Source organism: Anolis sagrei, chromosome 6 (assembly GCF_037176765.1).
Source record: "Anolis sagrei isolate rAnoSag1 chromosome 6, rAnoSag1.mat, whole genome shotgun sequence".
NCBI classification, from domain to species: domain Eukaryota; kingdom Metazoa; phylum Chordata; class Lepidosauria; order Squamata; family Dactyloidae; genus Anolis; species Anolis sagrei.
In genome coordinates this window covers 57,925,449-57,944,217 of record NC_090026.1, presented here as the reverse complement: position 1 = coordinate 57,944,217, position 18,769 = coordinate 57,925,449, and the positions used below count along the sequence as shown (strand labels likewise).

Here is an 18,769-nt window from a genome sequence, read left to right as displayed (position 1 = left end):
AGATGGCCATCCAGCCTCTGTTTAAAAGCTTCCAAAGAAGGAGCCTCCACCAGAGTTCCAAGCTTCCAAATGTATTAAGTCTGAGACTTTAAATGTTATGGCATTTACCAAGCAGTGACATGGCATATAAATGTGCCCAAATGCATGTGAGTATACTGATTTCCCTTGTTGACTACCTAAGCAGACATCTTACCATAAATTAAGAAAAACATTCCAGATATTTAAAAATATTTCAGAAATGTAGTATAGATTAAAATCATGTGGCCTGAGGCTTGGTTCACTAGAAAGGATCGAAATAATACTTTTTTAAATCTCTAAATTTCAGGAAGTATAATATCAACAATTATTGAATCTGTTCAGTTATTTAATACCACACCTAACCAATCTAACAAACCGGATTTAAGTGTGTAATTTGTGTGTTCATCTTCTGGGTCTGATTTGGATTTTCTACATGATCTCAGGCATCTCGGAGCTAAACCCAATGAGACTTCAGAAAGATCTTGGTTAGATTTGCTACTATAACATCTATTAGCACTTTCATTACTCATATCCACTCAACCATACTGAGTCATTGAAATACTTTCATAGTGTAGTGTTCATGGAGCTTGCAACTGTGATGTGTGTGCAGTAATAAAAACAAACAAGATCATACATCATCAATGTTCCAAATAAAACCAGAATATTAACCTCGATTGGCTCTGCTTCTAGTGCGCACTCCTAACATAGTGGTGTTCTCCCCGCCCGGAGATGATATCTTCAGGACAGCCTTCATGTTCTCATGTTCCACAGCATCTTCAGCATATTGCAGGCCTTGTGGTTGGTTCTGTGATGTGGGGGAGCTGCTGGAGAATTTCGCAGACTTCAGAAAGAAAAAAAAAAACACTTTTCACTTTAAATTTGCAAAATCTAAGTGCTAAATTCAAGGTCAGTAGAGGAAATAGACCATGTTTTTGCACACCTCTTATTCAAGCTTAAAATCAATAATTTATTATTATTATTAATTATAAATACAGTTTTGAATGTACACTCTTGGATCTATGGTTACACCATCACCACAAAACAGTAAAACAATCCAACACAAACACTATTACTTAGCCTTTGAGAGAATTCCAAAAAGCTCATTGCTGGAAGGAAGTCAAACAAAATCAACATCGAAACACACCAGTGTTGAAGCCTAATATACCTTTAGTTGGAGTCCATCCAACACTATGGACAGTTCAGCAATGCTGAACGGAAATCCGTAAGACAGTAGCATGAACCATGCTGCTGCAGCAGAAGACCACAGTAGACTCAGAGGACGGTGTATGAGATTATTTCGAGATAAACTTTCCTGAATTTGTAGAGCTTTATACTGTACCAAAACTCTTCCATTTATCTTACTAGCAAATATTATCTTACTACCATGCTAGCGCCACTACTACTGGTTGATCTCCTCAAGTTAAACCTTTCCTAATTATGCCAGGCTGACCAGCAGCAGCATCTCTCTCTCTCTCTGTGAAACTAATGAAGTAGAGACAAAAGCAATGGCCTCATAACTAACAGAACTACTTAATGCCTTCTTTGCCTCAGTCTTCTCACAAAAAGAAGGTCATCTTCAACCTCAGCAAGATGGAGTGGATGAGGTCCCAATCTTCAAGAAGGGAAAAAAGGATGACCCAAACAATTACCGTCCGGTCAGCCTTACGTCGATACCAGGCAAGATTCTGGAAAAGATTGTTAAGGAAGTGGTCTGTAAACACTTAGAAACAAATGCGGTCATCGCTAATAGTCAACATGGATTTATCAAAAACAAGTCATGCCAGACTAATCTGATCTCTTTTTTCAATAGAGTTACAAGCTGGATAGATGCAGGGAATGCCGTGGATTTCAGTAAGGCCTTCGACAAGGTCCCCCATGACCAATGTGGGCAAAACTACGGTGAGGTGGATCTGTAATTGGTGAAATGGACGAACCCAGAGGGTGCTCACCAATGCTTCCTCTTCATCTTGGAAAGAATTGACAAGTGGAGTGCCACAGGGTTCTGTCCTGGGCCCGGTACTGTTCAACATCTTTATTAATGACTTAGATGAAGGGCTAGAAGGCATGATCATCAAGTTTGCAGATGACACCAAATTGGGAAGGATAGCCAATACTCCAGAGGACAGGAGCAGGATTCAAAACGATCTTGACAGATTAGAGAGATGGGCCAAAACTAACAAAATGAAGTTCAACAGTGACAAATGCAAGGTACTCCACTTTGGCAGGAAAATCGGAATGCAAAGTTACAAAATGGGAGAGCAGTACGTGTGAAAAAGATCTTGGAGTCCTTGTGGACAACAAGTTAAACATGAGCCAACAATGTGATGTGGCAGCAAAAAAAGCCAATGGGATTTTGGCCTGCATCAATAGGAGCATAGTGTCTAGATCTAGGGAAGTCATGCTACCCCTCTATTCCGCTTTGGTTAGACCACACCTGGAATATTGTGTCCAATTCTGGGGACCACAATTGAAGAAAGGTATTGACAAGCTGGAATGTGTCCAGAGGAGGGCGACTAAAATGATCAAGGGTCTGGAGAACAAGCCCTATGAGGAGCAGCTTAAGGAGCTGGGCATGTTTAGCCTGAAGAAGAGAAGGCTGAGAGGAGATATGATAGCCATGTATAAATATGTGCCTATTTGTTGCCTATTACATCTGGTATAATGTATATAATGTGACAAACAGATTTGCAGTATCAAGCCAAACTGACTGAGAGTGAGAAGACCCCCTGGATAAAAAGCAAGAACACTGTCCAGGAAGAATGCATATTCTATTGGCAGTGAGAAACAAAGAGAAGCCTTGATAGATAAATGATGGAAACCTTGAAATTGTTAAGCACAGAAAAGAGAATCATAGAATCATAGAGTTGGAAGAGACCTTGTGGGCCATCCAGTCCAACACCCTTCCAAGAAGCAGGAAAATCACATTCAGAGGAATACCCAGCCTCTATTTAAAAGCCTCCAAAGAAGGAGCTTGTACTACATCCTGGAGCAGAGGGTTTCACTGTTGAACAGCTCTCACAATTAGGAAGTTCTTCCTAATGTTCAGGTGGAATTTCCTTTCCTGTAGTTTGAAGCCATTGTTCCAAATCCTAGTCTCCAGGGCAACAAAAAACAAGCTTGCTCCCTCCTCCCCATGATTTTTCCTCACATATTTATACATGTTATCATGTCTCCTCTCAGCCTTCTCTTCTGCAGGCTGAACATGCTGCTCCTCATAGGGCTTGTTCTCCAGACCCTTGATCATTTTAGTCGCCCTCTCTGGACACATTCCAGCTTGTCAACATCTCCCTTCAATTGTGGTGCCCGAAACTGGAAACAGTATCCCAGGTATGGTCAGAATAGAAGGGTAGCATGAGTTCTCTGGATCTAGACACTATACTCCTATTTATGGAGCTAATGGCCAAAAACCCTTTAGCTTTTTTAGCTGTCACATCACATTGTTGGCTTATGTTTAACCTGTTGTCCACAACGATTTCAAGATATTTTTCACACATACTGCTGTTGAGCCAGGCATGCCCCCCTTTGCATTTCATTTTTTTCTGCCTAAGTTGAGTATCTTGCATTTGTCACTGTTCAACTTCATTTTGATGGTTTTTGCCTATCTCTCTAATCTGTTGAACATTTTGAATTCTGCTTCTGTCTTCTGAGGTATAGGCTATCCCTCCCAATTTGGTGTTGTCTGCAAACTTGATAATCACGCCTTCTAACCCTTATCATAGAATCATAGAATCAAAGAGTTGGAAGAGACCCCATGGGCCATCCAGTCCAACCCCCTGCCAAGAAGCAGGAATATTGCATTCAAATCACCCTTGACAGATGGCCATCCAGCCTCTGTTTAAAAGCTTCCAAAGAAGGAGCCTCCACCACACTCCGGGGCAGAGAGTTCCACTGCTGAACGACTCTCATAGTCAGGAAGTTCTTCCTCATGTTCAGATGGAATCTCCTTTCTTGCAGTTTGAAGCCATTGTTTCGCATCCTAGTCTCCAAGGAAGCAGAAAACAAGCTTACTCCCCCCACCCTGTGGCTTCCTCTCACATATTTATACATAGCTATCATATCTCCTCTCAGCCTTCTCTTCTTCAGGCTAAACATGCCCAGCTCCTTAAGCTGCTCCTCATAGGGCTTGTTCTCCAGACCCTTGATCACAGTCGCCCTCCTCTGGACACATTCCAGCTTGTCAATATTTCTCCTGAATTGTGGTGCCCAGATCAGACACAATATTCCAGGTGTAGTCTAACCAAGGCAGAATAGAGGGGTAGCATGACTTCCTTAGATCTAGACACTATGCTCCTATTGATGCAGGCCAAAATCCCATTGGCTTTTTTTGCCGCCACATCACATTGTTGGCTCATGTTTAACTTGTTGTTCACGAGGACTCCAAGATCTTTTTCACACGTACTGCTCTCGAGCCAGGCATTGTCCCCCATTCTGTATCTTTGCAATTCTTTTTCCTGCCAAAGTGGAGTATCTTGCATTTGTCACTGTTGAACTTCATTTTGTTAGTTTTGGCCCATCTCTCTAATCTGTCAAGATCGTTTTGAATTCTGCTCCTGTCCTCTGGAGTACTGGCTATACCTCCCAATTTCGTGTCGTCTGCAAACTTGATGATCATGCCTTCTAGCCCTTCATCTAAGTCATTAATAAAGATGTTGAACAGGACGGAACCCTGCGGCACTCCACTTGTCACTTCTTTCCAAGATGAAGAGGAAGCATTGGTGAGCACCCTCTTGGTTCATCCATGTAACCAATTACAGATCCACTTCACCGTAGTTTTACCCACATTGGGCTAGTTTGTTTGCCAGAAGGTCATAGGCCTTACTGAAATCCAGGTACACTACATCCACGGCATTCCAGTTTGTAACTCTATCGAAAAAAAGAGATCAGATTAGTCTGGCATGACTTGTTTTTGATAAATCTATGTTGACTATTAGCGATGACCGCATTTGTTTCTAAGTGTTTGCAGACTACTTCCTTAACAATCTTTTCCAGAATCCTCAAGGTGAGGCTGACCGGACAGTAATTGTTTGGGTCATCCTTTTTTCCCTTCTTGAAGATTGGGACCACATTGGCCCTCCTCCAGTCTGCTGGAACTTCTCCCGTTCTCCAAGAGCTCTCAAAGATGATTGCCAATGGTTCCGAAATGACTTCTGCTAGTTCCTTCAGTACTCCTGGGTGTAGTTGATCTGGTTTTGGGGACTTGAACTCATTTAGAGTGGCCAGGTATTCCTGGATGACTTGTTTCCCAATTTGGGGTTGGATGTCCTCTAATCCATCATCCACTCCATCTTGCTGAGGTTGAAGATGACTTTCTTTTTGTGAGAAGACCAAGGCAAAGAAGGCATTAAGTAGTTCTGCCTTTTCCCTACCCCCTGTCAGCATTGCCCCATCTTCTCCTCGAAGAGGCCCTATCGCCTCCTAGTTTTTCCTTTTTCTACTGAAATAAGAAAAGAAGCCCTTTTGATTGTTTTTAATGTCCCTGGCAAGCCTGAGCTCGTTTTGTGCTTTAGCCTTGCGGACCTTTCCCTACAGGTGTTGGCTATTTGTTTGAATTCTTCTTTGGTGATTTCTCCCTTTTTCCACTTCTTGTGCATGTCTCTTTTGTGTTTTAGCACAGCTAGAAGTTCTTTGGACGTCCATTCTGGCTTCTTTGCACTTTTCCTATTTTTTTCTCTTTGTTATCACAGTTTGCAATTGTGCCTTGAGTATTTCACTCTTGAGAAATTCCCATCCATCCGTAACTCTCTTATCTTTTAGTATCTGTGTCCACGGAATGCTGCTCAGCGTTTCCTTCATTTTTCGGAAATCGGCTCTCCTAAAGTCCAAAATGCGGGTTTGACTTGTCTTAGTTTCGGCCTTCCTTTGTTCCTCAAATTGCAGGAGCACATGGTCACTTGCCCCTAAGGATCCGACCACTTCAACCATGTCGGTCAGGTCCTCCGCATTTGTTAGGATGAGATCAAGAGTAGCCAACCTCCTTGTTGCCTCTTCTACCTTCTGGACCATGAAATTGTCTGCAAGGCAAGAGAGGAATTTGTTGGACCTTGTACTCTTGGCCAAGTTTGTTTTCCAGCCAATATCGGGATAGTTGAAATCGCCCATGACTACTACATCTCTTCTCTGTGCCTCTTTGGTCAACTGTTGGCAGAAGACTTCATCTAGTTCTTCCTCCTGGCTTGGAGGTCTGTAGTAGACGCCTACAACGAGATCTTTTTGAGTCCCAGTTCCCTTGATTCTTATCCAGATGCTTTCAAGCTGGTTTCCCGGATTCCTCTCTTGCATCTCTTCTGCAGCATAAGAGGTTTTGACATATAAGGCTACTCCGCCTCTTCTCCCCTTTGGACCGCCATCCATCTGGAAATCGTTGTCCTCATTGTGAAAGAACATGTAGATCAAGAATTGTCTCCACTAATATTCATATTAACACTAGAAGTACTACAGGATAAAATAAGAGAAAATCAAACTCTGAAGGGAGCAAGGATTCAAGGAAAGGACTACAAACTCAGGGCATTTGCTGATGATATAATTTATATAATAGAAGAACCCAAGGAAAATTTAGGAAAATGGCTGGACACAATTAGAGAATTTGAAGATGTTTCTGGATTTAAAATAAATATGGAAAACATAAATTTTCCATAGGAAGAATAGCAAGTGTCACAATGAAATATTTACCAAATACGATCTTTTTATTTCAAAACCTTCCAATAATAAGAAACCAAAAATTGTTAAGAGATTGGAACAGAGATATTCTGAAGTATATATGACAAAAGAAAAAGCCGAGAATAAGATTCAAAAAACATGATTGATGAGAGAAAGAGAGGAAGATCTGAAATTATATTTTGAGGCATGCTCATTAATGTGGTTAAAAAACTGGGCAAAATTAGAAAATTAGAAAAAGAAAAACTATTAAATGTGGAGGGAATAGAGCAAGCAAGCAAAGTTTAATGTTGACCGCGTCAACATTAAAAACAAAAACAGAAACGTGCACAAACGGACAACAATCACCATCCCAAGACCCCCCCCAACAGCGAACCAACACACATTCAAACCTGCTTAGGTTAAAAGATAACTAAAAATATCATCATTAAAATGTCAAGATAAAATTTCATACCACAAAAATTAAAAATGAAGGTTAAAATGAAGGTTAAAATAGACCAGCTATTACACAATCCCAAGCCATTTCAGATATCTGCGTCACCCCTACAGTTTACCCCAATTGCCTCCAGATACACAGTTCTCAGCTGCGTTGCTTTATGAAGGAAAAGGGCTGTTTGGTGTGTTATCTTCGCATTCTGGCCAGCCATTAAGAATGTAGTTTTGATATGGGATCCCAGTGAGTCTTCTGTATGATGAATGGTCCGAGGTATTGATTTCTCTCTTTGTTGTACAAAATACAATTAAACAGTACATGTGTAATATCCTCTACCTCTGTCGCCCCACAGATACAGAAATGTTCATTATATGGAACTTGGTTAAACCTTCCATGTTTAACCATTGTATCTGTCTGTTCGAATCAGGTTCTAGTGAATACCCTCCTTAGATGTTTAGGCATTTCTGTCTTTAGGTATTTGGCTGTTTGAAAAGTATGTTTAAAGCGACTTAACCATTTCAGTGAGCCGGCTTTACTAAGGGTGGCAATGTCTTTCTGGGCCTCTATATCCTGTATTCGTTGTGCCACCATTTTTGGATCTAATTCCTCTAGAAGATTTGGGTATAGAATTGGAAGTCCACAAGTCCTGATGTAATTTGTCAGTTGCGCTAGCCAAGAGAACTGATGTTGGTTTTTGTTCTGCTCTAACAGGCACAATTTTGGTAGCCTATCATTTGCCATGGCATTTAGTTTTATCCAATATTTATATGCCCTAATTTTGGATAAACCATCGATTGTATATACTCCTGTATATACTTTGTGAAGTCGGCCATAATCAAAATTTGGGAAAAATATAAAAATAAAAAGATGTTATGTGAAAAAAAACACCCCTCTGGATCTCACCATTAGAAACCACGCAAACCACTAGGATGGAACAATTAGCCCAAATACAAAGATCTACTGAAAAAAGAAGTAGGACTATTGACTCTGAAAACAGAACAGAAGATGAAAATAATCAACAAGAAAATCTCATGGTATCAATTTCAGTAAATTAGAGAATGCTTCCAAAAAGATAAACAATTAGGCTTTGAAGAACAAAAAACCTTTTGGGATATGATAATAAATTCGGACAAAAAGTTAATAACGAAGAAAACTATTCATCTACAGAAAACTATTGGAATGGATGACAAGGACAAACGATGATAAATATATGAAAAGGTGGAAAGCAAACATAGGAAGAACTATAAAAAAGAAGAATGAGAGGAAATTTGGAACTGAAAAATCAAATAGACATATGCAACTGACCTAAAAGATAATTGGATAAAAATGTCTTATAGATGGTACATGACATCACAAAAATTGGAAAATGTTATAAGAACATAAATACAAAATGTTGGAAGAGTGGAAGGAAAGAAGGTTCATACTTTCACATGTGGTGGTCATATGAGAAAGCAAAGACATTTTGGAAGAAAATACAGGATACATTACAAAAAATATCTATATCTATATCTATCTATCTATATAGTAAAAGTGAATGTTTGTATGTATGTATGCAGAGGGCGGACGTAGGGGGGGTGTATGCGGCAGCTTTCTGATTGGCTCCCACTTTCACAGACCACTGTGACCCGCACGAATGACGGACCTGGACCAAACATATATGGACCTGGACATATAACCCCCATGAGGATGGGCAACAGATGATGGGGATTTGTAGTACTTTCAAAACTTTTGGTTCCCACAGACCACTATGGCCCCCAACAAAAGCCGATAAAGACCAAACTTGGCACACAGAACACCATGACCCACTCTAAGTCCTACTGCAGTTTGGAGGAGGGCGGACCATGGATGATGGGACTTGAAGTACCTTCACTCACTTCCCAAGACCGCAACCCTCATCCAATGACAGATTAAGACCAAACTTGGCAGATATAACCCCCATTACCCCTTTACGTCCTGGTGAGGTTTGGGGGAGGACGGACCATGGACAATGGGATTTGTAGTACTTTCCAACTCTTTGGTTCCCACAGACCACTGCAGCCCCCAACAATGACAGAACAGGACCAAACTTGGCACACATGACCCACTGTTGCGTATTGGGGAGGATGGACCATAGATGATGGGACTTGCAGTTCCTTCACTCACACTAATGGCAGTTTAGGACTTGATACACAGAGAGGCCCAATGGCCCACTTTACAAACTGCTGCGGTTTGGGGCAGGATGGACTTGGACGATGGAATTTGCAGTACCTTCATCCGATTCATGTTCCACAGAACACTGTGGCTCTTACAAATCACAAACCAGGACCAAACTTGGCACACAGAGCACTAATGACTCACTCTACATCCTGGTGCAGTTCTAAGGGGGATTGATTATGAATGATGGGATTTGTAGTATCTTCATTCAATTCCTGAGACCATTGCGACTCAAACCCACGAACGATAAAGACCAAGCTTGGCACATAGAGCCCCCATGACCCACTCTACATCCTGGTGCAGTTTGAAGGCGGACGGACCATGGATGATGGGACTTGCAGTACCTTCACTCAATTCCTGAGACCACTGCAACCCTCATCCAATGACTGATCAAGACCAAGCTTGGCACACAGAGCCCCCATGAGCCACTCTACATCCTGGTGCTGTTTGGAGGAGAACGGACCTTGGATGATGGGACTTGCAGTAACTTCACTCACTTCCTGAGACCACAACGACACTCATCCAAATACCAATAAAGACCAAACTTGGCACAGAGAGCCTTCATGGCCAACTCAACATTTTGGTGAGGTTTGGGGGAGAACAGACTACAGGTGATGGGACTTGAAGTCCTCCACTCACTTCCCGAGACCACTCAGACCCTCATCCAATGACTGATTAAGACCAAACCTGGCACTCAGAGCCCGCATGAGCCACTCTACATCCTGGTGCTGTTTGGAGGAGGACTTGCAGTAACTTCACTCACTTCCTGAGACCACTGCAAGCCACATAAAGACCAACCTTGGCACACTATGCCTTTCTCAAATAACCCGGGAACCGCAGGACCCCCAAGCTAGTTATAAATATACCCTCAAAACCAGAGATATTCTTGCTAGGGATAACAGAACAGAAATTAGAAAGAAAACCTGATAAACTTCTATTTTTGTTAACCACAGCAGCAAAAATTTGTTATGCAAAACTGTGGAAAAAGACTGAGAAACCAGAAGAAGGAGATTGGCTGGAAAGGTTACTAGATATAAGAAACATTGGTAAGGCTTACCTACCTGATGTCCAAAAATAAAGGAAGACGAATAAAAGAAACAGATTGGACAAAAGTGACAGAATATTTAAAACACAAAAACTACACAATATTAATATAATAAGAAAAGATCGACCCCATGTGAGAGAAAGGAAGAAGGTTAAAAAGAGATGGAAAGGGACAAAAGAAAAAGAAGATACCTCATGGAAGATACTCGAGAAGTCAAGAAAAAGGAAAAGCAGTGAGATAAAAAAAGAATCTTTTATTCGTTTTTCCCAATTTTAAAATCCGTTATATTCAACAAGTAATATTCGGGTTTCAATTCTTATTTTATTTTAATAATATTTTGGCAGTGCCTATGGATTGTTATCCAGTATTTCTTGATGATCTTACAATCCCACCATATGTGGTGGTATGATCCCGATTCTCTTTCGCATTTCCAACATTGGTTATTGTAGTTTCTGTAAAATTTAGCTAATTGCACCGGTGTGAGGTACCAGCGGTAAAACATCTTGTATCAGTTTTCTATTATACTGATGGCACTCGTATATTTTAATTTTCTCTTCCAAATATATTCCCATTCTTTTAGAAGTATTGAATGGCCTACATCTACTGCCCATTTGATCATATTGTCCTTGACCAAATCTTTCTCATTATTCCATTCTATCCCATTCTTTTTTATCTCACTGATGCGGCGAGAATTACGATCGCCCGAAAATGGAAAGATAAAGACCCTCCGATAATAGAGAACTGGCTTTCCAAGATTGCAGAATTTATGAACATGGATAGACTGTCACAGATAATTAAAAATCAGAAAAAGGAAAATCAAACTGAGTGGAACCAACTCAAAAAACATTTGCAGGAAAAAATGAAGATTAATATCAATATATAAACAAGACAATCAAAATACTTGGATAGCGACGACATAAAGAAATCTTTTTCTCTCTCTCCAAAACTGATGTTTGCATCTCTGTGGAATGAACTGGAAGTTCCCCATCCCAAACTACCTCCCCCACGATATTTTTCTATTTTTTTTCAATCACTTCAACCCCACCAGCCTCCCCAACTACCTTCAAACTGTTTTCCCCTCTTTCCTATTTTTCTACTTTTCTATTACCACTATTGTTCCCCCTCTTTACGTGTCTGCAAGCATAAATGTTAATCAATAAAAATTATATATAAAAAAAGAAAAAAGAAAAGCAATTTTTGTTTTTGTTTTTCCCCTTTTTGTTGTTTTGTCTCTTCTTATCACTGAATATATATATATATATATATTCATTCTGTTTCTTAACAAAATGTTCAATAATTTTTTAAAAGAATTGGTCTCTATGATTATCTATGGACCCACCGCAAAGATCTTACATTAGGAAAGAAATCATACATGATAGTCTATGGTGATGGAAAACAGCACAGTAAAAAAAAAAGCTGACCAGAAGAATAACTTCATCTTAAATGTGGTTCTGAAGGATATTTCTAGGGATACTGCATATTGCCAAAAACACAAATAAATGGATCCAAGAGCAAGTCAAGATTGAATTCTCCCTAGAAGTCAAAATGACTAAACTGAGTTTATCTTACTTTGGACACATCATGAGATGACAGGATGATAAGAAGAGCGGATAAGTCAGAACACAGCAGTAGTGTTAGATGATGATCACACTTGAATGAACAATGAACACAGAATAGTGAAATGGATTAGTAGTTTCTCCAGCAGACGGTCAAAATGCATTATTAGCACATTTTCATCAACCTTCTGCAATGCTTAGACTTGCCATGCTGAATGACTACTGCCATCATGCTGAATGAAAAAGAGCACACAAGAAAACAAGTACATTCCCATTTGAGAGTGCAATCCTTAAAAATATATATTAAAAGTTATATATGTATATACTTAGAAGTAAATCCCACTGAGTTTAAATGGTCTTATTCCCAGGTAAATCAGTTAAGAAGATTACCGCAAACTTCCAAAGGATATGATAATAAAGGGTGTATTTTATATGGATGTTTCTGCTATCAGCAAGTTTCACAGCACACGCAAAAAAAATGGGGCATGCTCTTGTACAGTCATACCTCATTGTCATCTTCTTCATCAGTCTACCAAAGAAGCCAAGCAGGGTAGAAAAGGACAGAAAATATTTAGGAAATATTATCAAAACATGAGCCAGAAGAGCAATAGTGATGTTTAAGCATGAAAATAGTAAACAGCCTGCGTAAAGGTGAATTTCAGAAAGCTGTCCTAGCCTGATTACAGAATGCCTTACTCTTACACTTCCAGTAAATTATGTCATTCTTGGTTTTTTGCTAAAGCTGTGTTACCAAGACAATAAAAACAAAAACAACAAAAAGTTCCAAAACCTATGGGAATGAAATCTGTGGTTTCCCAGACCATAGACAACTTTGACATGTTCAGCACCAGAAGTCTCAGGTATAACTTCCCATTTCCACCACTCTTGTCTGTAACATGAGGGTTTGTTACTGGAGTGGGTGAAGAGCCTTTGAAGGAAAAAGTTATGTGTACAACGGTTCCCTGCATACATCCCTGTCTATACTTCCTGTAGATTGGACTATTGCAATGCACTCTGTGTGGTTACTCTTGAAGACGGCCCGGAAACTTCAACGCTTGGCAGCCAGACTGCTAACTGGAGTGAATTACAGGGAGCGGTCTACCCCCTTCTTTAAGGAACTCCATTGGTTGCCGTTCATTTTCCGGTCCCAATTCAAGGTGCAGGTTATCACCTACAAAGCCCTGAACGGTTTGGGACCTGCCTACCTTCATGACCGCATCTCCCTCCATAAACCTGCATGAGCTCTCCGATCCTCTAGGGAGGCCCTCTTCTCATTCCCACATTCGTCACTGTAAGGAGATGATAATTACAGGCTCTATTGTGTGAGTTATAAAAACCTTCTGGCTTTGAATCATAGGCTTGAGGCTCTCGTATGCAACAAGTTAACAACGTTTATTTATAACTTTAAGTTCCAACACTTGGGGATACATTAGTATCTTGTCACATTCTTAAGGCTTACTTTCAATATCATTAACTTGGTCACTTTTCCTTTTAAACTCTTGACAGAATTATATTGTAACTTTAAGCTACACTGGCTTTAACTTATTCTCCTATACAACTTGAGCTACATTTTTAATAACTCTTCTCTCAAAACAGAGATCCCCCACTGTCTCTCTCTCTCTCAGACAGGGATTCTTAACTACTTCTTTTCACACACAGATTCCTAACTGCTTTCATTTCTCTTCATAAACAGCAATTCCTAACTGTTCCTCACAAACAGTACTTCCTAACTAACTTCACAAGCAGCCATTCCTAACTGTCATTTCTTCAACTCTCTAACTCTAACTGCCTCTTTTTAAATCTTAACTCCGCCCCTTTAGAACGTTCAGTTCTTCTCAACTCCTAGGCCTACACTACTCTGCATAGGACCAATCGGCTTCCCAGCTGTTGCTATCCTACTGTACTAAATCTGCCCTATGACACATGGGGAACATAGAGCTATCCACCAAAAATCTTGCAGAGATCAGCAAATTCATTACAGTCACAAGTATGAGAGGGCCTTCTCTGCTGTGGCCCCTCGGCTCTGGAACTCACTGCCTAGTGAGATTAGGTAAGCCCCTACTCTGGCAGCTTTTAAGAAAGACCTAAAAACCTGGCTCTTCTGATGTGCCTTTGGTGAGTGAATATATATTCCATTTTAGTCTGTCCCAATTACAGCTCTGTCCTCATGATGCACTCTCCCTCCATCCTTAATAAAGGTTTAATCCGACTGTTCAGCCATTTGACTTCCCCCCTAAGAAACACATTCTACCTATCTCATCCAGGGTTTTATCAATTCTATCAATTTTACTTCTAGTACATTTGGCCCACCCACTGTGTCCCATTTCTCTATCATGTCATTTTGGAACTGTTTAATTTATTTTGTTATGTTATGTATTTATTTTGATGGTGTTTTTGCTTTTTGTATTTTATTTTGCTGTATTTATATTGTATTTTGTTGTAATTTTGGGCTTGATCTCATGTTAGCTGCCCCAAGTCCGCTTCGGGGAGATGGTGGCGGGATATAAATAAAGATATTATTATTATTATTATTATTATTGTATTGTCGAAGGCTTTCATGGCCGGAATCACTCAGTTCTTGTGGGTTTTTTCGGGCTATATGGCCATGTTCTAGAGGCATTTCTCCTGACGTTTCGCCTGCATCTATGGCAAGCATCCTCAGAGGGTGAGGTCTGCTGGAGCTGGGAAAAAAGGGTTTTTATATCTGTGGACTGACCAGGGTGAGACAAAAGGCTTTTGTAAGTTGGGCTAGGTGTGAATCTTTTCAACTGACCACCTTGATTAGCATACAAAGGGCTGACTGTGCCTGGAGCAAACTCTTAATGAAAGGTGCTTAGATGTCCCTGCCTGTTTTTCTCTCTGCTGTTTTAATTTTAGAATTTTTTAATACTGGTAGCCAGATTTTGTTCATTTTCATGGTTTCTTCCTTTCTGTTATTATTATTATTATTATTATTATTATTATTATTATTATTATCATCTTATTAAGAATTTCTCAGTTATTCCTGTTCTCCACTACTATACTTATAATTATATTCACAATGACAGACAAATATGTAATCCTAGCATTTCTCTTAAATAAAATGTGCAAAAAGTATCTGTAAATTTGAAAAATTAGCATACATATATACGCATATAAACGTTCTTTAATTATTAGTGTGGAAAAAAGTGTACCTTAGCAAAAATGCTTATAAAAATGGATTACATGTTGGAAAAAAAGGCAGGAATATATATCTATGTAAGGAGAAGAAGCTATCCTAGTCCAATGTTCAAACAATTACAGCACTCCGTTTTTTTTTTCTCGTGTCAGGAGTGACTCCTGGTGTGAGAGTATTGGCCGTCTGCAAGGACGTTGCCAGGGGACACCTGGATGATTTGATGTCTTTTTATCATCCTTGTGGGAGGCTTCTCTCATGTCCCCGCATGAGGAGCTGGAGCTGATAGAGGGAGCTCATCCGCCTCTCCCCGGATTCGAACCTGCAGGTCTTCAGTCCTGCCGGCACAGGGCTTTAACCCACTGTGCCACCGGGGGCTCCGGTGGGATTCCAATAATCATGGAGACTGCTAAGCGCCACCGGGGGCTCCGGTGAGATTCCAATAATCATGGAGACTGCTAAGCGCCACCGGGGGCTCCGGTGGGATTCTAATAATCATGGAAACTGCTAAGCAGATTTGAGTAGTTTTGGAGATGGAGATTGCTCAGTAGCCCTGTTTTAAACCTCAAACCTGTCAATATTCATCACTTTGAGTGCACTGTTAGCAGGAAGAATTATTATTATTATTAAACTTTATTTGTACCCTGCTAGCATCTCCCGAAGGACTCGATGCGGCTTACAGAGGCCAAGGCCTCAACACAACAACAACAGAAAATAACAATAAAATGCAAAGCAAATTAAAAACATAAGCAATAACAAAACAGAACATTACACTATTACGCAATAAAACCAGGGCCGGGCCCAATGACGGGTACAGGTTAAAAAGTGCTGGGTGTGTGAGGTTATATGTTGGGATTCTGGGCAAGTGCAATGTGCAGAGAGTCTTAAACTCTAATAAAGTGCTTCTGGGACGTAGTGCTGGAGGTTATCCTATTCTGGAAAGGCACATCGGAATAGCCAGGTCTTCAAGTTCTTCCTAAAGACTGCCAACGTGGGTGCTAGTCTAATGCCTTTGGGGAGGGTGTTCCAAAGTCAGGGGGCAACCACAGAGAAGGCCCTGTCTCTCGTCCCCATCAAACGAGCCTGCGATGCAGGTGGAATCGTGAGCAGGGCCTCTCCGGATGAACAGAGGGAGCGGGTGGGTTCATATACGGAGATGCGGTCACGCAGCTAGGCAGGTCCCAAACCGTTTAGGGCTTTGTAGGTAAGCACCTGCACCTTGAATTGGGCTCGGTAGGTAAATGGCAGCCAATGGAGCTCCTTAAACAGGAGGGTTGACTTTTCACCAGTTAACATCCTGGCCACCGCTCGTTGAACCAGTTGGAATTTCCGAGCCGTTTTCAAGGGCAGCCCCACATAGAGCGCATTACAGTAATCCAATCTAGAGATGACTAAGGCATGAACCACCCCGGCCAAATCAACCTTAGCGAGGTACGGTCGCAGCTGGCGCACAAGTCTTAGTTGCGCAAAAGCCCTCCTGGACACCGCCGACGCCTGAGTATCAAGCATAAGTGATGAATCCAAGAGGACTCCCAAGCTGCGGACCTGTGACTTCAGGGGGAGTGCAACCCCGTCCAGCACAGGTTGCCACCCTATACCCCGATCCGGTTTACGATTGACCAGGAGGACCTCTGTCTTGTCGGGATTGATCTTCAGCTTGTTCTCCCTCATCCAGATAGCCACTCGTCCAGCACTCGAGGGGGCCTCCTTGGAATTAGGTGGAAATGAGTAGTAGAGTTGTGTGTCATCTGTGTAGAGATGGCACCTAACTCCAAAACTCCAGATGACCTCTCCCAGCGGTTTCATGTAGATGTTAAAAAGCATGGGAGACAGAATAGAGCCTTGCGGGACCCCACAGGTCAAAGGCCAGGGGTCCGAGCAGGCATCTCCCAGCTTCACCATCTGGGATCGACTTGGAACCTGCCACTTGTTGCAATATATCCTCAGTTCCAGGTAGAATGTTGCTACATTTCGTATCATCAAGTGGTGTCTTCCTTGGGAATAGTGTAAATGCACATATGGACTAATTTACTGTCTTCTCCTCCATCTTCTTTTCTGCCTGGAACTCAGCATTATATGGATCCTGGTGAGTTCTGAACAGGCTCATTTCTCATTGGAATGGAAGGGATGCTGACTTTATTTAATAACTTGTGCTTGTGTTTCTCACTCCACTCCCTCCTTAGGCAGAAGATACATAGAACTGCTCTTCTGCCCATGAGGATAAAATTAGGTGAGAGTTATCTGGGAAATTAGATTTGACATTTAGGCTGTTCTGTTGACACAATAAGTTTCAGAACTATGCCTTCCTTGAGCTACTGTGAACTAACATAAGAGAAAGAAAGCAGGGAAAGATTTCCTGCATCTGTCATATTATCTCTAATTTGGATATTTCATTTGTGTATCTGCATCTTCAAGTTTCCTGTCAATTTATGGTAAACCCCATGAATTTCCTACCTATCATTTTCTTGGGCAAGAAATATTCAGAAGTGTTTTTGCCAGGCCCCATTTGTCATATAATGCAGTTTAACTGCCTTGAACTGCATTATACGAGTCTACACTGCCATATAATGATGTGCAATGCAGTTAAAATGCATTATATGTTAGTGTAGATGGTGCCCAGTTTCTTCCTCTGAAATATAGGTTGAATCTACACTGCCATATAATACACTTTCAGAATCCAGATTAACTGCATTGAATTGGATTACATGGCAGTGTAGACTCATATAATCCAGTTCAATGCAGTTAACCTGAATTCGAAAACTGTATTGTATGGCACTGTAGATTCAGCCATAGTCTACAGCATCAGGTGTTTGATCTCCCATCCGAGATACCAAGCTCTGACAGAACCTGGTGCCTTTATGGTATTTATGCCCTTAGTTCGATTAACATTTACTGCCTTTAGGCTAATCATTAAACTGTTGTTCAAATATTATTTTATTGAAATTTATCTATTTTTGTTCCAGGACATTCACTATGAGAAATGAAAGCATTCCCTCCTTTTTTTGTCTTTTATAATGTTTTCAACACTCTTGATATAAAAAGAGTTAGCTGTACAAGGGAGGAATGACAGCATGCTTGCATTGCTTTTTAAGGGTATGCTTTGTTCCACAAGGGAGCTGTTTGTTTTGCTTTGGGCCTCGGGGACATTGAAAAACAGTCAGTTCTTTGGCAATGGAACTCCCCTAGGAATGCTTTGTTTGTTTATTCACATTATGGTATGACTCTCGACTCTTCTGTGCCAGTAAAAATATATCCCTCCACAAAACTCTTTTCCATATTTAATCCCTTAGTATTATTGGCTGCCAGATAATTACAATCAAGGATTGTAATTGTTTCTAACAATCTATAACTTACACCAAATTATCTAAATAGCTGATGGCTATGCTGTTGATAGGCATTTCTGTGCTGGAGCATCCACTAGCTGTATATTGAGTAACCTGTGGTAGCAGGGTTTCAAAAACGGAAACAAAGCTTTCTATCCAATATATGGGCAGTGTTGGTCTTGCACTGTTGCATCTAAGGGCAGCAAATCACTATCACTAATATATATTTATTTTTTTAAAAAAAACTTCTGAGAGACATATCTTAAAATTTAAGCCACTCGGTGCCTTTAGGATGACATGAATTAATAAAAGGATACTAAATGCCTATTTCTAAGAATTTTGATAAAAGTATCAAAGTATCAAAGGAAGTATCAAAGGAAGGAAAAAGAAAAG

The 18,769-nt window shown here is 40.6% G+C and overlaps 1 protein-coding gene across 10 annotated transcripts in view; it reads right to left on the bottom strand.

Annotated features, from left to right (window-relative positions):
* FHOD3 (formin homology 2 domain containing 3) overlaps positions 1-18,769 on the bottom strand; it is a 496,353-nt gene that overhangs the window by 28,524 nt on the left and 449,060 nt on the right. For 7 of the 10 annotated variants that reach the window (XM_060781410.2, XM_060781413.2, XM_060781415.2 and 4 more), the window contains 2 exons: positions 12,405-12,428; positions 688-859 (listed from right to left, as the gene is read on the bottom strand). In XM_060781410.2, the coding sequence (XP_060637393.2) occupies positions 688-859; positions 12,405-12,428 (196 nt within the window). The remainder of the gene's footprint in view (positions 1-687; positions 860-12,404; positions 12,429-18,769) is intronic. The other 3 variants (XM_060781412.2, XM_060781414.2, XM_060781420.2) reach the window with 1 other exon arrangement.